Genomic DNA, 24,376 nt, shown 5'->3' on the forward strand with positions numbered 1-24,376 from the left:
GGAATGTGGCAGCTCATGCCTGAAATTCCTAGCACTTGGAAGGCTGAAGCAGGAGGATTACCACAGGTTTTAGACTAACTTGAAGGACAAAATTAGTTCTAGGCCAGTCAGAACTTTTTCATATTACACTATGTCTCATAAAACCAAACTAAGCCCAAAAAGAAAGGGCGATGTAAATTAATCATAGAGCATCAGGGTCCACATGAATAGTAGTGTTCCAGTGTTTTTCAAGTCTTCTTTCTAGAACGTGGGGTCAGTACAGCACTGTCTTTTAATGGCTGAGATTTGCTCAGCAGCTTGAAGAAACTTTCTGGGGTAACTAAGCTGTTCTGCATGTTTACTGAGGTACTATTCACACAGATATATGCTTGATGAATCCACTACATGTAAACGCAATGTCCATGGAGTTCATTGTATGTAAGCTTCATTTCAGTTTGAAAAAACAATAGCAAGAAGTTAAAATGATGTCTGAACCTAGGAGCTCTGGGTAACTCTCCTTGTTATACAGAATTTTATTGAAAAGGTATCTTACTATTCTTCATTTATATGACTTTTAAACTTCAGAGCATTAAAACAAACCCATAGGGAAAAAAGGTAAAAAATACAATAAAAATTATAGCTTCCATTCTTATAGCCTCCTTAGTTTCCTAACCCCACAGGCATCTTGTGGTGTCAGCTTTTGTTTGTTTTCTTGTGAGTTCTTTCTGAGACTCATGGAGGCTTCTTAAAATATGACATCACAACAGCACTGTCCTTTAAGGGTTTAAGTGTCATTTGGACATCTGTATCCCTAATGGCTAACCTTGGATATCCACTTGACTGGATCTGAGATAAGCCTCCAAAACTGTGTAGGGTTATCTAGACAAAGGCTAGCCCTTGAGAATGTATATGAGGGGATATCTGGATAAAGATGAGCCCCTGATGATGTGAGTTTTTTTTTTTTTTTAAAGTGGGTAGAACAGCCATAAATGACATCTTCTAATAGTGGCTGTCTTAATCACTGCTCTGTTTCTGTGAAGAGACACCATGACCAAGGTGACTTTTATGAAAGAAAACATTCAGTTGGGTTCTGGCTTATAGTTTCAGAAGTTTAGTCCATTATAATCAGCAGATAGGTGCTGGAGCAGTAGCTGAAGGCTACATACTGATCCGTAGGCAGAGAGAGACTGGACCTGGCATGGGCTTTTGGAACTACAAAATATCACCAGTAAAAACACTTCCTCCCAAAAATCCTTTAAGAATTCCAATATATGCATTTTTATATTCCTATTCAAACCTCCACAGCAGCCATATATCAGAAGGTGCCAGGAAAGACTTTGCTTCTTTCCTGCTTGCCCTTGTGCCTCAATTTTCCTGTTGTTATTGCTGCTACTGCTGCATTCTTCCCTGATAGAAAACTCCATTTTCTTCTGGTTACTCATGTGAATGCCAAGAATCCTTTACACCTTCGGCATCAGGTTGGATTGTGGAACCATCCAGCCTCTTGGATTGAGCAGGTACCAGTTTCTCCAGTGTGAGGGCAGCTGTTGTTGGACTATGCAAACCACATCTTGTCAGTCAACTTAATGAATCCCCCCCCTTTTTTTTTTTTTAGCACATATTCATTTTATGAGTTCTGCTGCTCTAGAGAACTTTTAATGATACAGTGTCCAAGAAAGATTGCTGTTAAACATCCAACATCAGGTTGAAGTCATGTAGCAATAGAACTGTTGTTAGATATGTTGATATTAGAATTGGAGATTCTATTTGACCATATCTCTGTCCAAACCAGGGCTGCTGTGACTTTTCAAAGCATAATTTCTGGAAGGTTTTCACACCTTGCTGGACCTCCTTGGACAGTCAGGTTAGAAACACTCTTTTTGGCCAGGACTCTTGCTATTCCTAATTGTTGAAGCCATCGCTTCTCTTTAAAGGCACTACAAGTAAAACAAAGCAAAAAATACAAAGACATAATTCACAAGGAGGCCCAGTCTTCCCTGTACATTGCTGAATATTGAGAGTGATGTCATTACTGTTTAATTCACTTGTCACATAGTTTGGAGGGGAAATATTAACAACAGTCTTTCTAAAGCCAACATCTTACACTGAGGCAGGATACTCTCCCTGGTTAATGCTAGAACTAGCCCACTACTAGAACTGAAACTCATGCAAGGTCATGGAGAATTTTCTGGGTCATAACATTTTCTCTCTGTCCTTCTTAGGCAACTCTCTGTAGCACATTCTCCCTCGCTATTCACCCTTCCTGACCCCAGTGGTATTCTTAAATTTAAAACCAAGTTTTTTTTGATAGTTTTTAACTGAAATGCTGTGAAACTAATTCTTCACTACAGTTGTTCTATCTGTACTAAGAAAGACTTGTAGATTTCCATGCAGCTGCTGCTACTTTGTACGATGAGATGAGTTTCAGAAAGACCGGAGAGACTCAGTAGTTAAAAGCACTGGCTACTCTTGCAGAGGACCCTGACTCAGTTCCCAGCCCCATATGCTAGCTCACAGCCACCTACAACAGGTTCAAATGTCCCCTCTGGCCCGCACAGTAGGAATATTTCTCTCCAATATACTTACAATTTTGCCCATCTTTTGTAGCCTCCCTAAATTTGTTCCTTTCACAATACCTTTGCTCTCCTCTCCACCTACAAAGCTAGAAACAAACCCCAGTTCCTTCTCTCTTTGCTCCAACACCATCACACGCCATCACATAGCATCACACACCATCAGTGAGGGTTTACATAGCCTATGCCTCAGAAGCATTTCTTCATGTCTGGCAGTTCCCCTCTTCCCTGACTGTGCCTCTTCTGTCTGTATTGTCTCTTGTTTGTCATATCACTGCTTCCTTCCTCTACTGGGGTCTTACTTTTCACAGATATCTACCAGATGTATTTTTAAAAGCAAAGACATTTGACTATTTTACTTGCTTAATAAAACCCCACTTCTGTGCTCTCCCTGCTTAACTCCTATGCTCTGGTGACAAGAATAAGAACCAGTTCTCCACTTGGACAGAAACATTTCTGCTTAATGTAGATATAATCTTCCTTGCCAATCTCACCTCCAGCCATTCTTTCCCTGGGTCCTCTAAAATGCATTTTGCAAAATCCACTTTCCTCATTATTCAATTTATTCCTTGCCTAGATCCTTCCCTTCATCATCCCTCTAGTCTGAGGAAGTCCTGTAGACTTTTTTGTTTTAAATTTTTATTTTTGTTTTTTGAGTGTGGTAGTTTTAATGTTATTGCCCCCTCCCCAATCTCATAAAGAGTAGCACTATTAGGAGGTGTGGCTTTGTTGGAATGGGTATGGACTTGTTGGAGGAAGTGTGTCACTGTGGGAGTGGGCTTAAAGGTTTCCTATGCTCAGGATACTTCCCAGTGCCTCAGTTGACTTCCTGTTGCCTGCAAGATGAGGCACTCTGAGCCCCAGGGCCACATCTGCCTGTGTAGTGTCATGCTCCCCACAATGATGAAAATGAACTTAACCTCGCAATTGCAAGCAATTGAATGTTTACTTTATAAGATTTGCCATGGTCATGATGTCTCTTGACAGCAATAAAAACACTAAAGATAATGAGTATTTTACTTGTAAGTATGAATACCACGTGTATGCTTTGTGCTCTCAGAGGTCAGAAGATGGCATTGGATTCCCTGGAACTGTTGTTAGGGTTGGTTTTTACTGCTACATGGGTGCTGGCAACTGACTCCTTAAGTCATCTGCAAGAATGGTAAGTTCTCTTAACCACTGAACCATGGACCCAGCTCTTCCTTTAAGTTTTAAAATGCTGTGTCTATTAGGAGTGGTCTCCAGGTCCATGCCTACCAAATTCAACTTTTTTTGGGGGTGTGTTGGGATAATTTCTTGCTTTATCTCAGTGGTTATGCCTTTTTGAACTCTCTAAGTGAGTTAACCCATCTATGCTGCCCATAAAATTAACTCCCAAACCTGGAAACAGTCACTCATGTTTAGTTAGCTCTTCTTCATAGGCCATCTGACTTCATTTGAGGACCTCTCTCCCTCATTCTGATGCATATTCCCACTCCTCCCCTGTTCAGAGTTTATTGTTATTCTTTCTCTGACATCCGAACCCTGGCTCTTCAACGTTCACTCACACATTGTGTATTGTGTACCATCTATATACCACTCTATGCACAGGAGACACAAAAACATGAACGAAACAGTAAGGTATGCCTTTTAAAACTACAAGCAAAACAGAATAGACAGCTCTACTTGTGTCTGAAGCACAGAGCCTGTCAGTGTGAACATGTGGGCTGCTGTCTGCTCTCTGTGTGCTCTAACACAGCCTTCTGGCCCAGTCTCCCACATTTGAATAATCACTAACTGGGACTCTGGATCACATGGACCTCATTGGAATCTGTTGATAAGCAACAGGAAGGCTGGTTTTGCAACACTACAGACATATCATTTGACCTGTGTTGATCCTACTCTGTCTTCTATGCCAAGGATCAAGATTCCGTGACCTCCTGTCTCAGTCACTCTCATTGCTGCAAAAGCCACACATACTCATCAAGTTAACTCATATTTGCACATTTCCTGTGCTAGCTGCAGCAATGTGATATTTTATTCAACTCTAGAAGCTTCATTTTCGTTAATCTAGAGTTCACTTAGTGACAGATGGTCCAACCAGTGCTTCTACGGGGAGGTAGGTGAGTTGTCTGGAGTCCTGGTTTGAGAGACTAGCTTTCCTTTAGCTGACCTGACCCATGATGGACTGCGAGGTTGTTGTTCATCTTCTACCTATAATAGCAGCTCCATATTAGTGCATGCTGCTATTGAGGAGGTGTCTGCTGCTCACATATGTGTGTGTCTGTTTGACAGAGAGTTGCAGTGGTCACTTAGAGATAATTACTTAGAGCCTCCAAGTGTCTGGGTTGACTGGACAATTCAAAAAGAACCCCAGTCAGTAGTTCTGTGACTGTCATAGCACTCATGAACCAGACAGGGTACAGGGGCAGGAGATGATAGGTCTCTCTTCCTTCCCATAGCCCAGAAGCCCAGAAAGACTAAACAGATCCTGGGAAAGCTACAATAGAAAGTGAGCCAAAACAGATGGCTTGAAGTAAAAGAGAAAAATATTGAGAAATAAGAACCAGAACGCAGATTTCCTGAAGTAACTTTCAAGAAAAGACAGCCAGGTAGGCCACCCTCCTGGGAGTCCCTTCTGCACTAACCCCTTTATGAACACAATTTCTTTTCCTCAAAAATTTTCTTGAATTGACTATTTGACTGTTCTAATCTTTATGATGTACAACTGCAAAAACCCCAGGATAACAGAGAAAGCCCGATCAGTAGTATTTACAAAAGCCAACCACAAACTTATCCTATTACCCGTTCATCCCTAGACACAGAGCAAGAGAAGCAAATGCTGATCTCACCAAGGTACTTACACAAAAATAGTTGTGTATTTCTATTCAAAACGGCCTCTAAGTTAAAGACAGCCCAGACTTCTACCAATAAAAATGGATAAATACATCAGGATATGGGAATGGGATATTACACAGAGTTTGAATATGTAGAAGTAAGAAAAATCAATACACACAAAATAAAAATTAGTTTCATAGGTGATATGTTGAGCAAAACAGCCAGGTGGAGAAAAGTAAAGAACTGGGTAAATCTTAAAAGTAATGGGTGTCTCTAGAAGGGCTTACTGTTATTTTTTCAAAACATTTTTTACGCAAGTAGAAACAGAATCTGCCTTGATTGTCACTAGATGGATCAACATAATAGTGTCTCTTTGTAAGGATATAGTTTAGTAAATGCAAAGACAATATAGAAAGCAAATGGTCTTTTAACCATACTCTGTTAAAAAGAGGCTAGGATCATAGTTATGAATGGCCACACTGATATCTACTGATTTTTTTTTAATTCTTAAATTTTTAAAAATAGACTTATAAAGTTGGATTTTTAATTTTGAATTTTACAGCCTAAAATACTCTCACCACTAGGTGGCAGCAAGTTAGGAGGAAAAAACCAGCAAAGCCAGTACAGAAAGGAAAGCCAATGGATGTAGCCTAAGTCTTTCTCATGATGCTGAGCAGGAAGAAAACCAACCATACATCTGTACTCTTCTAGCCTCGGCATCCAGCCACGCCTCACATGTAAAGCAGTATATAATGATTTAGTGGGAATGCTCTGTTTTCAGTTATGGGTGTGGATGTTCTGGAAAGCCCATTTGGTACACTGTGTGTCCTCTTAACTGTGCTAGTCCACCACCTTAGATATGAACACCAATCCTACCATTCTACCTAGGACAGATGTCCTCTCTCCTGTAAGCCTCCTTAAGCCTTTATGGTTCCATTTGTTTTTACTTTGTTCTTGTCTACTTTCAAGGCTGTTTAGTCTTTGGGGGCAGTTTTGATGACACCAGCTGAGTTTTTCCTTAGATCTGAGATGAGATCCTTTAATTGTTAGGAATGTGTTTTCTGAGACAGGATCTTCCTATGCGTGCCAGGCTTGAAACACCCCTGCCTCTGACTCTCAAGTGCTGGGGCTAGGGGCAAATGCCACTAGGCTCAGTGAGAAAAAGTCCTTGCTGCTAATTAAGTAATGAAGTGTTAAAACAACTTGTGTTACTCAGCATGCCATAGTAGGGTTTCATGAACATTTCCCCATCCTAGACCTGCCTTAGTCAGCATGCCCTTGCGTGTTTAAAGAGAAAACATTACCTTGCCACAGCTAAGCAGTAGATGGCATTCTCTCTTGGAGTCCTCCCACTGTGCTCTGAGAAAGACGTGAAGAAGGACCTTAGCAAGCAGTCAGCACCAGGAGCAGTGTAGTGGGACAGTGGGTGGGAATGATCCACTCTTGAAACTGCAGGGAGCGGGACCTGGGGGAGATAGGCATTTTTTATGTGCTTGTCTTTTCTCCCAGCGGCAGCAGTTTTATTTTGCTGGTTTTCTTGTTGATGGCTTTGTAGTTCTGAGAACATGTTTGTGTTTCCTAAGGATGGGAATGTGATTTGTTTTCTGGTGTCCCATTGTGAAATTACTGAAGAATCCACATGTTTCCTGTGTGACTGTTGCTTGCAAGGTGGTAGTTTGCCCAGAGTGCTTTGCCAGCTCTTGTCTCCAGCCTTGTGCCAGCTCTTGGAAGTCATTTTTGGTTTAGTGAATCCATCCACAACCACAGTGTCTCCAACCTTTGCCCCAGAGACCCTTGCTCTGCCAAGCTGGCTTTTATGGCCCCTATGACTCTGAGCTCTGACAATCCACTGCTTTATTTTAATATAAATCCTCATTGGGACTGAAAGTTTTAGAAAAGAAACTGTGGAGCACATTTTACTCAGTAGATATAATACACAGGCTTTATGCTGGTGTTTTGCTGCGATGGCCAGGGGAGTTTGCCCTGCTGCATTTTTACATTCCAGGCATAGGACACTGCAGTTGACAAAAGCCTTCAGAATTAACAGTTGGCCGGCTTCTGCAGCTGCGTGAATAGGGCAATTAGAGACATCTGTGTGAAGGGCTTCATGGCACCAGGCTCGATAAGGATGAACACCAACCGCCTCGTGGGGCTGCACACCCTGCTTCAGAGCCCATTCAGTGAGTTCAGTGTGTCCATGAAAAGCAGCGATGTACAGGGCTACCCTTTTCTGATACCTGAATGAGTGGAACAAGTTTGGCAGAAAGGGTTAGTAAGTCAGCAAAAATACAAAAATATTCGTTACGATGCTCATTTAACTATGAAAATAGTTTAGAAGGGCAGGGGTATTGTTACAGTGGGTAAAAGTACTGCCAGGTGAACCCGTGACTCAACACTGTGAGGGCAGAGACAGAATTGCTAGGACTGGCTGCCCACTGGCAGCTTCAGAGAGAGAGACCTTGTCTCAAAGAATATGGTGGAGTGATAGATAAAACTTATCACTTAAGCTCTATCTGCCTGGTGTATTTGTCCCTCTGCCTCAGTCACCCTCACCTGCCATGGGATCCACCAAGGTTCCTCATGCTTTATTATAACACTATGTGTCAACACATAATTATGATTATCTACACCAAACTTTCTCTGAGATAGATGTCCAAGTGTAGTTAGCTAAATACTGAAGGAACAGGGCAAAGGGACCTGCAGTTCATAGCCCCAAATATTTTGCAATTATGCTTCTCCAGGAATTTGTCACTTGATTTTTCCCTCTCTTTTGTTCTGTGATTTATGTTTACAGGACACAATAACCATCTTTTTTTTTTCTGCTCAATTCTTAGGATCTTGTGCAGTATACAATACGTACTCAAAATAACAACATGCTGGTTAGGTAGAGAGGAATAGAGCATTTGAGTCTGACTGTGTACATCTTTGAAGTCTTAGTTTCATCACCTGTAAAACAAAGTGAAGGATGCCCACTATGAATTTATTGTATGTGTGAAGGAGATAAATAGAGTACAGTGCTCCGTCACAGGCAGTATTGCTCACTAACAGTATTAAAAGTAACACAGGTAATTGTTCAGATTGCAACTATCCCTAACAGAAACTGATAGCTGTAAGAACTCTATCTCCTGGCTTTCTTTTTATGGAACCCTTGGAGCTCCTGGTAGTGTCTGCATTTGGTAAAACCTGTTTAAATCACCCACAAGAGGGCACTGTTCTAAAACAGCCTACCACTAACAGTTAATTCAACTCTGGGAAGGAGCTGGCTATAGTAACACAGTAAAATATCCACCAGCTTCTCCAAGCTTAGCACGTTTAACAGTCCCAGACATACATCACCCTTCATTTAAGGCAAAAGAGTAAACTATTGCTCCAGCAAAAGGACATCTTTTTATTCTGATGTTAGCAAACACATTCATTCATGCAGAGTGAGATTCATGTCAGAGGCATGAGTGGGAGTGCAGCTTGGTACCCTTTTGGGGCTGTCCTGATAGTCACTGGATGTGAAGGTGGGGTGGAGGTAATGACAGGTAGCCAAGTCAGTTCTCAACAAGGCCTCTAATGAAGAAGCCCAACTGGGTCCTTTCTAAGCTCTGATACACCCAACGTTTGAAATTGAGTAACAGCTTATGGTTAGGGAACAATGTTGTTAAAGCCTGGCATTTCAATTAAGAAACCAATCACAGGGAAAACTCAATGCGAGGTTCAAGGTTGAATGGGGGCTTAGAAGAAAGTGACTTAAATCCATCTAACATAGGCTTTAGCTCTCGTACTTGAGCACGGGTCCTTCTTTTGATAAGTATCGTTGAACTTTAGGTTTTTGCCCGAGAAGACATCCCATGAGGAATTCCTTCCATCCATCCCAGACATCCAAACGAAGTGTTGTGCCTGTGGATGGAGAGAGACAGTTTATGGTCCATTCTGTCAATTTGGCTCAGTAATATATTAAGCTTTAGTGGTAGTTTTTTTCCAAACATAGTAAGAACATAGTGAAATGAGACCTTGGAATCAGGAGGAAAGGATGAATGTTATTTTTCCTTCAGGCCTTTATTGGCTGGAGAAAGCCCTTTAATACCATGCAGTTTGGGGTGGACAGGTATATCAAATAAGTATGCATATAAGATATTTACTTTTATTCAATTAAAGAATTTATTTTAGGAGCCAACAAGATGGTTCAGTAAGTTAAGGTGCTTGATGCCAAGCCTGCCTCCCTGAGTTTGATCCCAGGACCCACATGGTAGAAGGAAAGAACAGACTGACTCCTGAAAGTTATAACCTGACCTCCACATGTGTCATGGCACAAAAAAAAAAAAAAAAATAAATAAAATAAAAAAAATAAGTGTTTAAAAAATATCTGGGGCTGGAAAGAAGATTCAGTGGTAAAGAGTGCATATTGCTTTTGCAGGGGATCTGGGTCTGGTTCCCAGCACCAATATGAAGTATCTCAGAACCACTTGCAATTCCAGATCCAAGGGTTCTGACACTTCTGGGTTCCTGTGCATTAGCACTCGCGTGCCATACTCCCCTCCCCTGCCATAGACACAGACACACACACACATGCAGAGTTTAAAACAAAATAAATGTCTAAAACATTTTAGTTGGGGGATGGGGGGTGGAGAGATGGCTCAGCAGTTAAGAGCACTGGCTGCTCTTCCAGAGGTCTTGAGTTCAATTCCCAGCAACCACATGGTGGCTCACAACCATCTGTAATGAGATCTGGTGCCCTCTTCTGACTTGCAGGCATATAAGCAGGCAGAACGCTGTATACATAATACATAAATCTTTAAAAAATATTTTAGTTGAAAACAATTCTTTGGTATATGTGTACTTTTATCATTTATAAAGGACTAAAGAAAAATTGCACACTAATGAGATGAATATACTTGGTTATTTTAACAGAAAGTATTCAATCTTGGGGCTAGAGAGAGGTGGCTCAGTGGTTAAGAACACATTTGGCTCTTGAAAAGGACCTGGGTTTGGTTCCCAGTACCCACATGGTAGCTCCATAGAACCTGTTGTCTGTGTCCACTAAAGCTGGGGCTGTAGGCCTGTGCGGTTGCACCTGGCTTCTGTGTGGACGGTGGGGATCCCATCTGGGTCCTCCTGTTTGCATGGCAAGCACTTTGTCAACTGAGTCATATCCTCAACTCTCCAATTCCATTTTTTTCCTTTTGAAATGGGGCAGCCACTCTCTTCCAATTTTCTCTAGCCAGCTTAGAACTTGCCACACAGAGCAGGGTGGCCTCACATTTGTGGTCCTCTCTGTGCCTAAGTGCTAGGATTATAGGTATGTACCACCATGGTTGGTTATTTAACTGTACTTCCCTCTGTTTTCAGGCAAATCCTTTGTAGACTCTTATTTTCAGCTTCTCCTTGAGACTATCTTGTTCAAAACCTGTAGCTTGAATTTTTCTCCAGGCCTGGCCTGGAAGTTCAGAATACCTTCCATTCCTCTTCTCAGACCATCCATAGTTCTGCATCTCATGTGTTCCAGCCCACATTCTCCTGAATTACACCTGTGATCCCATCATCCTACACCAGCCTGGTTTTTTGGATTATAACTGAGGGTATGGCCATGGCTCATTTCTTTCCCTTTACTGTAAATTCCTAGTGTGCAAGGCAGCTTTGTACATTTCTGTACAAGCAGGTATGCATGCTGACTCACTTGAGAAACTTACATTGAAAACCTAGGCTGGACTGCATTTCTAAGACATTATTTTCCACTCCCTTTGAAGAGTGACTCAGAGTTCACCTTTAGGTAACAGTGAGGATGAGCTTGCTTCCAGGAATCTTCTAGTTAAAGCAGAGGGCTTTAACCAGGGGAATGCTGGCTGCGGAAGCAGCCAGAGTCACCCTGTCCCGTCCTTCTTTGTGAGCCTTTCCTCCAATGTTCTGTGATCTCCAGGTAGCCAGAAGATTTATCTAAATAGTTCCTAGGCAGCTCTGGACTTTATATCTGAAATCCTCTCTCCCAACCCCAACTACCCCCATCTCATCCCTTCAAATGCTTATTTTAAGAGATTCTTTTCTTCAATATACTGTGAGCGATCCGTCCAGAAACTTCTTTTTTTTTTTTTTTTTTTTTTTTTTGTTTTGTTTTGTTTTGTTTTGTTTTGTGGGAAAGGTGGGAAAGATTTGGACCAAGTAATTTTTAAATTCTTTCCATCTTTAAAATGTCATAATCCAAAAAGTATGTGAGTGAAAGAACACCCTCCGGAAATCAAGCTAGTTTTGTTTTATCCTTTGATCTTCAGTTAAAGAATTAGATTATGAGTTGCTTGAGTACAAATGCCAGTGTGAGCCCTGCATTCCAAGCTCTGTGAGCCTCCAGCAAGTAACTCAGAACTAGAGCAGCACTCTGGGGACAAATTCTACAACTTCACTTTCTCTGATCAAAAATGGAGACAATAACTGATATCAAAGTTTTTACATCCTCAGCTCCAAACAACATGAAAATAGATTGCTAAACAAAATAAGAGTCTGGAGAAATATCAGTAAGTGTAGATTTAGCAGTGAGAGAAAGCAAAACTATTTAGCTCAAGCATGCCTACAGAACCCTGTGTGTATGCTAGGAAAACTCAAATCCTCTTGCAGCAGTGTTATAGTAAGTACACTAACACTCTGGGGTGGACTGATCTTCAGCAAGGACCTATTCACCTTTCCATAATAATCCAAGGTTTGAGTCACTTTCTGGTCTAGGTAAGACAAATCTAGTACTTTTTTCTTGTTGATGTTTGACTAGAAAGATGTGACCTGAATCTATAGTATTGGAGGAGAGGTTGTAATCTGCCTGTTGGGCAGTGCCAGTCAGCTAAGGCAGCCTTTCATCCTGCACAGCACTGCTCTTAAAAAGGTTGTATAAAACTGACAGCATTTAAAAATGAGATTATACAAAGCTGGTTTCAGAATGGTGTGTTGTAATGCTTCCACCTGTATTATCAAAGAAGAAAACTTGTACTCCTGTATGTGCTTGAAATATACTTTAGAAGACAAAGATGATGTTACTCGAGTTTTATCCTTCCACCCTGAGGATATTAGCAAAACACTGCTTTAAGAATTAGCAGAGCTAGGGATATGGCTCAGCAACAGCTAAGAGTATGAGGGCTGTACTTGCAGAGGACCTGGAGTTCAGTTCCCAGCACTTACATTAACTGGCTCATAATCACATGTGACTCCAACTCTAGGGGATCTGACTCCCTCTTCTGGCCTCCAAAGGTACCTGTACATATGCACACACTCACATATATTTGTTGTGAAATAATCCTTTTGTACACGGTGAAGACGTGTTGCTCCCATTGTTAATCAAAAGCTGATTGGCTGATGGCTAGGCAGGATTTTCAGGGCAGAGAGATCACTGGGAAGAAGAGGGGCAGAGTCTCTCAGGTCAGGAGGAGAGGGCATGAGACACAGAGGGAGCAGGATGTGTATGAGGTAAATGAGCCTTGGGGCAGCATACATTAACAGAAACCGGTTAATTTAAGTTATAAGAGCTGGGTAAAAGCAAGCCTAAGATATCAGCTGAGCGTTTATAATTAATATTAAGTCTCTGTGTGATTATTTGGTAACAGCTGGTGGGACAGAGCTGATTGGTGGTCCCAAGGAAAAACTCCCCCTACATATATTCACACATATATATATGCACAGACACAAATAAAACATTTTAAATTAAATATAGGAATAAGCAGAGTTATGAGATCTTATTTCTTACTCTACAAACCTGGATGAAAGAGCGAAGTATTGATAATTTACACCCTCAGTGTGCCTGCTGATGTTTCAATTTACAGCAACTCCATTTGTTGTGATTTAACCTGTGATTTTTAAATCTTGATGAGAATCATGGTTTCCTAAAGCAGAGAACAGAGTGCTTAGAGGGCCAGGAGAGTTATCTCTATATACCTTTCTATACTTCAGCTAGCTAAACCACATAAGGTATTAAGCATTCTAGGATAAATAAAATACAGTCTGCTAGGCTTCCATTCAGTCTTGAAAAGCTACAAATCTGGTATCAAAGAGCTCTGGTGCTGAGAGGCAGCAGACATTAAGTGTGGCAGGCAGTACCGATATCAGTCTGGTAGTCCCTGAGGGTGTTGCAGTCATACATCTCCAATCCCTTTGGTGTCCGGAGACAGTAGACGCTCATGGGAAAGCCACATCTCAGAGTTACCAGCATTCTCAACTCAGACACCTTTTTACCCAGAATAGACACGTTCTCCATTATTGGCATCATCTCCTGGGTCACAGCATTAAACACATAGAGGGTAGGCTTGTCTTCTTTCTGCAGGGAGAGAAAGGGGACACTCACTGTCTGTAGGTTGTGTACAGGACACTGCACTCTGAGGACCTCCACCTCCCATGATATGTGTGTAACGGGGGAGATAAAGTTAGTTTTCTTCTGGGACTGAGTGTCCCTCCTCTTCCTGAGGACATGACATGCTCCCCCTCCCCTTGAGTGAAGGGATGCAGGCTGCAATGCTCTTACACTTACTCTACAGACCCAGATACAGAAGTGGCCAGAGTGCTGTCAGTGTGTGCCCTAAGCAGAGAGCACTGTTCCACGATGCTGTGCCTAAGACAGAGAGACTACTGTGGGCTCGGAATCTTTGTCCCTTTTCTGAGATTCACTCTGGAGCTTGGCTCCAAGCAAGACCATGAGGGGCAATGTTCTTACAATTGTGTGCTCTTCCTTGTCTGAGTGGCTTGCCTTTAAAAAAAAAAAAATACAGTTATATTTACTTTTGGTGTTTAAATAGAGAAATAGTAAATGTACTTTTTAAAAAAGTTTCCTTTGTTCCTTTTATTTTAGAGTCCTAATAGGAAAGTAAGTAGAACTGAGACATCCCAAGTGAAGATGGAAAGTTTGGGGGAATGTTAATCCCGGCTGCAATAGTTTAACCAAGCAAGCCCAGGAAGGGTGTGGGGGAAGATGAATGAATAATGAATAGTTTCTTCCAGTCTAGAGAAGTGAAACTAGCTTTACTTCCTCTTCAGTGGTTGCAGCACTGTAACATTTTTTTTTTTTTTTTTCCTCCAGTAACCTGCTGTTGGCTGGGCATGTGCAAGTGCATGGCGCTGCTGCAGAATGCCCCCATCATGGAGGCATTCTTAGAAGCAAATGCATGGCTTTCAGGCCCTTCATGCACCCTTCAGCCAGTTCAGCCACTTACCACATCTTGCCTGTCGTCATAGGACTTGAGAGGTTGGGAGGTAAAGGCAGGAAGAACAGGCGTTCAAGACCAGTCTCATCCACATAGAAGCTGGCTTTCTTTCTTTCTTTCTTTCTCTCTTTCTTTCTTTCTTTCTTTCTTTCTTTCTTTCTTTCTTTCTTTCTTTCTTTCTTTCTCTCTTTCTTTCTTTCTTTCTTTCTTTCTTTTTCTTTCTTTCTTTTGCCTTCCTTCCTTCCTTTTTTCTTTCTTTCATCTGTCTTTCTTCCTTCTTCCCTCCCTCCTCCCCTCTCTCCCTCCCTTCTCTCTTTCTTTCTCTTTTCTTTTCTTTTTTCTTTGTGTGTGTGTGTGTGTGTGTGTGTGTGTGTGTGTGTGTGTGTGTGTGTTTTGAGACAAGTTTTCTCTGTGTAGCCCTGCCTGTCCTGTAACTCCCTCTGTAGATCATCAGGCTGTCCTCAATCTCAGAGATCTGCCTGCTTCTGCCTCCCAAGTGCTAGAATTAAAGCTGTGTACCACCACAGCCCGGGCCAAAATTTTTCTATGTAACTGTCTCAAAGGACAAAAAACAAACCAAATCTAATATTTTTTTCTGGTTCCTCCTGGAATCTGTTCCTGCTACAAATTTATAGTATGTTGAGTCTATTTTGCTCTTTTCAGATAGCCTTGCCATAACATAATCAATATACACATCTCAAAGGCTCTGGGAGGAAGGATGTTACTCATGAAGTATGAGTTTCCGGTGTTGTGATTAAGGACCTATTTCAGAGACTGGAATTAGTACAGCAAGTTCAGTCTCTCTTCTGTTACCCATGAGGCCAGCCCAACAAGCTGACATGCTGCCTGTGTCCAGTGGACAAAGTGTTCTGAGTGTAAGCTGTAACAATCTCACTCAAGAAGGATACTTCTATTGCCCTTTGGCTCCCTCAAGTAAGTGTCTGCCAACCTCATTCCTGAAGTATTTACAGGCAAGCAGAAATTACTATAAAAATGTAATTAAAAGGGAGTATAGAGGGACTGGAAAGATGGTTCAGGGATTAAGAGCTTTTCCAGAGGACCCAAGTTCAGTTCCCAGCACCCACAGTAGCATACCAGGCAGGTCACAACTACTTGTAAATCCAGTTCAGGAGCTCTGATGCCCTCTTCTGGTCTCTGTGCACCTGCACATATGTGGTGTTTGTGTGTGTGTGTGTGTGTGTGTGTGTACAGACATGTACACATACGTAATTTTTTTAGAGGTAGTGGAGAAGAAAGGAAAATTACAATTTATACCACAGTGGTCTCTTATTTATTTAGAGTCCCTTGATTTCTCTTTAGTGCTCTCTAATGTACACTCATCAATAAATGCAAACAAATGACAAATAAATGCAACTAAACAGATACTAACAAACTGTTGAGGCTTAAGTTGATCTTTACAATGAACTAAGTTGTTCTCAACAGCAAAGTGCTATATATAATGTTAGATAAGTGTGATTACAAGTATACCAGAATGTGACTATCCCATGATTATAAAGAAAAAGTTCTCTAGTCTGTGCATACATATAGGTAACTCTGGAGCAAGTCGTAACCAGGGTGAGTTGAAAAATAGCACAAAGCTTTAGATGAAAATCAGAAGTCACGGGGAAAAATGCTGTCTAGGAAGCTAGATTCTTAGGTCTCCAGAAACACCTTCAAGTCTGTTTTTATTTTTTGTTGGTTTTCTAAGCATTAGAACTTTTCATCAACCAACACATGGTATCCTGTTCTCATTTCACTAGTAATGTAGGGAGAAAGTAGTTTCCACTGTGCTATTGTAACCACATATCCACCACTTTATAAACTTTGTTTTCAAATGTAGTGAAATTTGAATTGTGGTTTGAATTGTAATGAGGTACACTAGTAGAAGACAGTTCTGTCCCTGATTGCATGGAAGAAGGAGCATATAGATGCCCAAGGGCAACATGGAGGTCCCTGGGCCCACAGATACACACTAGGGGAACCAGGAACTAGGGATGTTTAACACACAGGGTTGAGCCCTCAGAGGGAGGGATGAGCCCATTTTTCACTCAAAAGTCTGCCAGCAGATGTGCTTGATAACTGGTGTTTTGGCCAAGCTTTTATAATTAATAGTAAGTCTCCATGTCCTTATTGGGGAGCTGGTGTTTCTGACGAAAAATTCTGACTACAAAATACTTCTGTTCTAAAAAGAAAACCAAATATAACAGTAAAATAATTCCTAATGATATTCTGCAATACTCATAGACCAGTGTCTTATCCAATCATCATCAGAGAGGCTTCCTCTTGCAGCAGATAGGAACATATGCAGAGATCTACAGCAAGACATTATTCAGGGGGGAGGGAGAAAGACCTTGAAAACACAGAGCTCAGAATGAGATATCACCATCAAATCTGTCCCCTCAGAGCTCAAGGAACCTGGCAGAAGGGGAGGCAGAGGAGTGGGAGAAACAGAGGGAAGGACACTAGGAGACAAGGGCCTCTGAATCAACCAAGCAAAGCTCCTATGAACTCACAGAGACGGAAGCAGAATCACAGGGCCTACAAGGGTCTGTACCAGGTCCTCAGAGTATGATACTATATATAGCCCCATAGCTTTCAGGTTAGTGTTTTTATGGGACTCCTGAGTGTGTAAATGAAGGTAGTCTCTGGTTCTTGCACCTTCTCTTGAGGCTCTTTTAATTTACTGTGGGCTTGTTTTGTTCAACTTTGATATGATGGGTTTTATTTTATCTTATTTTATTTTGTTAGGAAAAGAAACAGCAGACATTGGGATTATCCTAGTGATGGCAGTTCAGAAGTGTCCCTGTCTTAGTTACAAGGTTGCCAGCCTGCCCAGTGCTTGCTATGAGGACTAAGTGATGGCAGAACACTCACTTGCTATTCCTGAATTCAGTTCCCAACACCCATGTGGCCGCTCTCAACCACCTATAACTGCAGCAGTAGGGGTCCAATGCCTTCTTTTCTTCAGCCTCCCGTGTGTGTGTGTGTGTGTGTGTGTGTAATATATATTTCATACATATGAAAATAAATACTTAAAAATAAAAATCACTTGAAGCCAGGGTTGGCCTCTCAGAACTAGTTCTCTGGCCAGATTTAGATGCCATTTCTGACTAGATAACTGAAGATCCTGGACTTTCTATTCTTTCTCAAAAGATTGTCAACTACCCAATAGCCTTTGGATATGTCTCTTTTCTGTTTAAGTTGTCTGTGGTCTGTCTCTACTGCTTTTATAAGTACAGTGTTGTAGAAAGAGAAAAACCCAAGAATACTGGAGAGCATGTTGCCTCAGTTAGAGAGGGAGGGGAATGCCACAGCAAGGGAGGGAATCTGGGCCCTGAAAGTATCACAGTGTCCTGCAGTGAAGTTTGCACAATGATCATATGCCTTCTTATTAACTTCCATTCTTGGACCTTCAAGTTTTCATCTGCAGGAATGCTGGGAAATAGACTATTTTTAAATGTGTTTAATAGTAGGTCACCTAAATATTTGCCTAAGATTTCTTTACCACATAGATAAGCAATACTTCATAAACTACACAAAAATATAAGCATAACAAAAAGCAACTACCTTGGTTTTATTTCATGACATATATCTACTGGTACATGTTTTGACTTTTTGAACTCAGCAAGGCAGAACTTACTTGCATACAGCAATATAATTAAATGTTACAAAACAAGGATGTTGCTTAAATTTGTATATATTTAGTTATGCAATAAAGCAATAATGTGTTTGGAAAGCAGCCTTTGGTTACCTGATATGGATTAAATGCATGTTGGAATTCTTTTCAATGGAGATTTTTTATTATTGGAAATCTATTTTCACTATCATATACATGTAGTAAATATTATGGACTTTAGCAATAGCCTGTTTAGCTGCCTAACATAAATAGGGACCACCACTTAGGTAACTCTTTTTCTTATGAAAGACGTTTTCCTTCTTAAAGTCTGTGATAACAAACTCTAGATGTAACTCCAGTGGACAGAATTAAGAGTGAAGTCAGTAAAATTACCATAAAATGTGAGGGTTTCTAATGAAACCCTGTGTTGATTAGCATGTTAGTCATAACTATTGTCTGTCTCGTCTCTCTTAAATAAACTATTTTTGCCACCATTAGTCTACTCCTTGCATTGCAGTTTTGAACCCCATAAAAAGATTAGGGTTCAGTGCAGAGCTTGCAGCACTTGGATGGATGATGATGTATTGGCAATACCTGTGAGATGCTTTTGTCAGTATAACTATGAATACAGACTGCCAGAGTTGGGGGACTTTACTATATACATCCTTTTGTATCTTTTGAATTGATAGCCATGGGAATATATTTATCCGTTGGAAATGGATAAAATTTAAGTTTTTAATAATAAAGACCAAGGCAGGTCTTAGTTAAATAAAAGCACTCAATACATTCTATATGTCCAGCCGTTAAATGCCCCCGCCAGCTCAAATGTTAGAATTGAACTTATGCCACTGTCTCTAAGCAAGCAAACAAAAGAAAAGAAAAGAAAAAACAAAACAAAATTGGGGCTAGAGAGAGAGGGCTTGGTGGTTCAGAGTACTGGCTGATCTGCCAGGGGACACGTGTCTGAATTTTGAGTCCCAGCACCCACGTGGAAGCTCAAAGTCATCTCCAAAAACAGTTCCAGGACACCCTCTTCTGGCACACATGTGATGTGAGTATATATGCAGGCCAAATGCCCACACATATAAAAATAATAAATAAATAAAAATCTGGGCCCTTATTGTTGTTAGATAGTGCATGGAGGTTATCAGGAGTTGATTCTGTGTAGCTGTGCAGTGCCTGAACATAATATAGAAACTCACGTAAGAATATAAGGAGAAGTGACTTAAATGACAAAGAAGGATCTAGTGGTGCACACTTGTAATCCCAACATCTTAAATCAAAAGTTTGAGGCCAGCCTGGGATACACACATAGCAAGACACTGTCAGAAAAAGAAAAGAAAACGAATGTAATTTGGTTTGCTTTAAAAATATTTTTCTGAGTATTAGAGAAAGAAAACTGGAGAACTTATAGTCATTTTAATTTCATGTGTTGGTAGTTAAACACTATATAAGGAATACCTGAATAATAAATCCTCAGAAAACACTAAAAGTATATAAATGGAGTAATGCAATACTTAGCATTTTATGACATGTCTTTAGTACTTAATATAGGAGAGTTTTCTTTTTTTTCTTTTTTGGTTTTTCGAGACAGGGTTTCTCTGTGTAGCTTTAGAGCCTGTCCCAGGTAGCTTTGTAGACCAGGCTGGCCTTGAACTCACAGAGATCTGCCTCCTTCTACCTCCCAAGTGCTGGGACTAAAGGCGTGCACCACCAACGTCCAGCTAGAAGACTATTTTTTAAAACATCTTAGTAAATCATATAAGCATATTGAGTTAATTTTGAGTATCATAAATAATTTTACTGCTAAATACAAGAAAATAAGTGTCATATTTAAGCGGGATGAAAACTCATGCTTTGGAGGATGAAAAAGAGCAGCATAAACAGCAGCTCTTCATTAGGTCACTTGCCCCATTAAAAAAGAATTTCAAGTTAAAGATATTGGGTCCAGGAAATACAAAAGTACACAGTTTTGTATATTTTAGGGTTAGGGTTCTGTAAAGTCCTTAATGAAAGCTGCGTCCAGGATCCCTAGTTATGCACCATCAATTAAGTGCACCCTAAAAATGGGAAAGACATTTCTCCTGCACATATACCTGATGGCTACTTTGTCTGCATTTGGATGTAGATACTGTCTTAAGGTTTCTGTTGTTGTGATAAAACACAATGGTCAAAAGCAACTTAGGGGAAAGAATTTGTTTCAGCTCATACTTCTTCCACGTCACAGTCCATCACTGAAGGCTATTAGGGCAGGAGGAATTGGAGCAGGACACTGGAGCTGATGCAGAGCCAATGGAAGACTATTGTTTACTGACTTGCTACCCTGGATTTCTCCAGGCCAGGTGTTGTACCACCTCTCATGGGATGGATTCTCCCACATCAATCATCAGTCAAGAACATGCCCCACAGGCCAGTCTGGTAAGAACATTTTCTCAACAAAGGTCACTCTTTCCAGAAAACTCTGGTTTGTGATAAGATGACATAAAACTAGCCAGCCCAGATGCTGATGCTGCTCATCATTCTTCCTGTCACTGAGAATTTCTACTTCACCACACCACTGCCCCTAATCCTTATGACTAGGGAAGTGACCTCATCTGCTTCATTCTACAGATGTTTCAGAGCCATCCACCAGACTGTGATCTGTGAGGAGTCCTGCATGGTGTGACCGGGCAGATGGCAAAAGGATGAGGCAAGAGAGAGAGAGAGAGAAAGAGAGAGAGACGGGGAGTTCTGTATCCATATTATTACTACTCTTTACAGGCTTGAAACATGCACAAGACCATGAATATCAATGGAAGAGAGAAGAACACAAGACAAGAAGGGCTGGGGAGATGGCTCAGTGCTTAAGAGTGTACATTACTCCTGTACAGGACAGGTTTTATTCTCAGAACTCATGCCTGACAGCTCACAACTATCTTTATCTCTAGCTCTGGGGCAATCCTAGGTCTCTGACCTCTTCTGGCACCTGCACTCACATGCATTTACATGCATACACATAATAAAAATCTTTAGGGGGCTGGAAAGATGGCTTAGGGGTTAAAAGAAGGTACTGTTCTTATAGATGGCCTGAGTTTGATTCCAAGAACCCACATCCAGTGGCTTACAATCACCTGTAACTTGAGCACCAGGGTATCCAACATCCTTTTCTAGACTCCTCAAGCACCAGCCATGCATGTACTCATACACACAGAATAAAATAAATCTAAATAAAGAACTTTTAAAAAGGGGACAGAAAAGAAAGCCCTATTTATTTTATTCTTCTTGGTAGGATCTTGATATACAACCTCTTGTTATACCCACCTCTCAAGCATTGGGATTATAGGTATGCATCGACCACACCAGCCTATGCAAAGCCTTTCCTAAATTGTGAAAGTACTTAGTTGAGCTATCCACAAGCTACCTCAAAATGAGAGAGACATCTTGGGCAAACGTTATTCTATCATACCTTAAGGAAACATTTGAGAGTTGAGCAGAAAGATATTCCCACATCTGATAGACGCCAGCTGTTCCTTAGGGCAGCTCCAGCATACACCAGCTCTAGATACCACCTGCCTTGTTGGTCTTCAGAAAGAGGAATGTGGAAGTGATCCTTAAAGAGAAATGCCCCTTATGAAAACAGTCTTCTCTTTATTAGCAGATCAGAAATCTACTGCTTCCCGCTCCTTCCCTCTTTCCCTTCCTCCATCTCTCCCTTATCCCTTCTAACTCCCTCCTTCCCTCCCTTCCCAATGTTGCTATAATTGTTTTAGAACTAAGGGACTAAAGATTGGGTAGGGTTCTTAACTTGGACTGTATTGCTCCCTAAAAGTTTATAAATAGATTTTAGTTGAGGGAAAAAAAAACTACACCTTCTTTTAAAACTTTTTATTATTTTTATTTTCTGTGTGTGAGTGCTTTGCTTGCATATGTGTCTGTGTACCACATGTGTACCTGGAACCCAGGGATGTGAGAAGAGGGCATTGAAACCTCTGGAACTGGAATTACAGATGGTAGTGAGCTGTCCATATGAGCACCAGGACTTGAACCCTGGTCCACCGAAAGAATAGGCTTTGCTCTTAACCTCTGAGTCATCTCTCCAGTTGCTACAGCTCTATTTTTGTCAACACTAAGTGAAATTGAGATTTTTTTTCCTCTTTAATTACATTTAATTAAGTCATTACCTGTACCTGTGGCTTTGTCACTAATTAAAATTGCATTTATTTCCTTGTCATGTTACTGCTGTTACAGATAATTCAGGATATTATACATGCTTATCACTAATTTGAAAGTATACAATTGTTAAGCGCACTGCTAGGACCTCATGGCTAATGTAAATAATAAAATCTCATATCCTGTGACACTCATAAATGTGATTTTTATTATTTTAAGATTATACTTAGGGAGTTGGAGAGATGGCTCAGAGGTTAAGAGCACTGGCTTCTCTCTGAGAGGACCTGGATTCAATTCCCAGTACCCACGTGGCAACTCACAACTGCAGGTCCAGGGGATCTGGCATCCTCGCACAGATTTATATACAGGCAAAACACTAATGCACATAAAACAAAAAGTAAATACATACATAAAAACAGAAATAGACTATTTAAAAAAGATTATACTTGATTCAATTCTCTTCTTGTTTTCTTTGAGAGTCTCTTACTCTGTAGCCCAGGATGGTCCCAATCTCTTATTCCTCCGCCCTAGTGTCCCCATTGCTAGGATTCTAAGCATGCAGCACCACACCCTGTGTGGTTCTCTTTTTATCTTCTGTACTGTATGCATTTAACAATATTCTGAGAGGGAGCTCATCTGTTTTATCGACTTCAAACATATCCATGACACATATGGGTATTATCTCCTGTGCTAGATCAAGATTGCAATTATCTCCCCCAACACTAACTGACACTTCTCAGGAAATTCTCAGAATGGCTAGGCATGGTGGCATACTCTTTAATGCCAGCACTGGGGAGGTAGAGGCAGGGACTCTGAGTTTGAGGCTGGCCTGGTCTGCAGCCAGAGTTAAATAGTGAGATCCCATCTCAAAACAAAGCAAAGCAAAGCAAACAAAACCACAAAAATCAAAGCACAAAAGGAATAATCCTTAATAAATGAGAATGACTGCCTGTAAATCAAACATTTCTTGACTGTCTCTTATTCTGGCAGTGTGGTCTTGGGAAGGATGCCCTCTCTGAGCCTCAGTTTCCTCTGAATACAAAATAAAATTGAAGCCCACAAGTTCATTGATGTCTTCCCTGTTTCCTAAATACTTTGGTTTTCTCACCAAACAAGGCATTTGTCAGACAACTGGCACTCTCTTTGATGTATTAACATTAGTGTTTCGTTTTGTCCTTTTATGAATAATTGCAATAAGCTATCTGGTCCAGGCAGAACCCATGAACTCACTAAAGAGAAGTGAAACTTGACACCACCCCCACCAGGATTTCCTGGCTCAGTTTGTATTTTTATCTAAGATCTCCAAATATACCATATTCTTATCAATATAACAAATAGTGATATTTTTCAAAACCTCATTGTTCCTTGTGTTAAAAATGTACCTAATAGTATTTCTATCCTATACACATTTTAAACAGTAAGGCATAATTAAACTCAAGTACATATTAGTGAACCTTGACTGAATACATACCTTTACCATCTGTTTGATGGCTTCCACAGATTCATGTGCTGAAACATCAAATGCCTCAAAAGACCCTTCAAATGCCACAAAAATCCTCATCATACAGTTACTTCCTCAAAAATGAGACAAAACAAAATTCTGTATTCAGAGGCAGCTGGAAAAATTTCCAATTTCCAATTAAAGTCAAAATTGATGGCCAGAGGCAGCTTTCACTGTTTATTCTCCACCTCGACTCAAAGAACGTAAAGAGACATCTATCCCAGTCTGGAACAACACAGACAGTGGCTGTTGGAGGAAATGTTTCTCTAAGAAGATAGTCACAATAGCCAACTTGTTCTCAGATTACATAAACCAGAACACCAGACAATGGCTGAAGCAAGTGTGAGCAAGCTTATGACGTGTAATGCAGAGATCCTACACATGAGTTGCACTTTGGTGATGTAGTCATTGTTCCCCTGGGTCTTGAATTTATCTTTACTAGAGGACAGCTGATCAAAGAACCCATAAGAGTACAGCCTTCCTCAGGGTCCATTGGAGTACCGCAAAGCAAATGGAGTTGATTTTGCTGATTTTGCTGGAAGTTCTCTGTAAATATCTTCATGGAAGCATTCTAGTTTCCCTAACAACT

The 24,376-nt window shown here is 40.8% G+C and overlaps 1 protein-coding gene across 1 annotated transcript; it reads right to left on the bottom strand.

The window, feature by feature from the left end:
• Positions 1-1,726: 1,726 nt before the first annotated feature.
• On the bottom strand, positions 1,727-24,089 carry Ankub1 (ankyrin repeat and ubiquitin domain containing 1). Its single transcript, XM_051176983.1, has 6 exons — positions 23,758-24,089; positions 21,583-21,726; positions 13,425-13,641; positions 9,140-9,254; positions 6,674-7,606; positions 1,727-1,916 (listed from the first exon to the last, which is right to left on the bottom strand). The coding sequence occupies exons 1-6, from the start codon at positions 23,848-23,850 to the stop codon at positions 1,787-1,789; spliced, it is 1,632 nt and encodes a 543-aa protein (XP_051032940.1). The 5' UTR covers positions 23,851-24,089; the 3' UTR covers positions 1,727-1,786.
• Positions 24,090-24,376: the final 287 nt, after the last annotated feature.

This window comes from Phodopus roborovskii, unplaced genomic scaffold (genome assembly GCF_943737965.1).
Source record: "Phodopus roborovskii unplaced genomic scaffold, PHOROB, whole genome shotgun sequence".
Classification (NCBI taxonomy): Eukaryota; Metazoa; Chordata; class Mammalia; order Rodentia; family Cricetidae; genus Phodopus; species Phodopus roborovskii.

Bases quoted from the DNA above. Each gene is read 5' to 3' on its own strand.
- Ankub1 (XM_051176983.1), bottom strand. From the start codon at position 23,850: ATGATGAGGATTTTTGTGGCATTTGAAGGGTCTTTTGAGGCATTTGAT. The intron at 21,727-23,757 runs GTATGTATTCAG...TTTCTCTTTAAG, and splicing joins CCATCAAACAGATGGTAAAG to GATCACTTCCACATTCCTCT. The intron at 9,255-13,424 runs GTACTGCCTGCC...CTCCATCCACAG, and splicing joins GGACTACCAGACTGATATCG to GCACAACACTTCGTTTGGAT.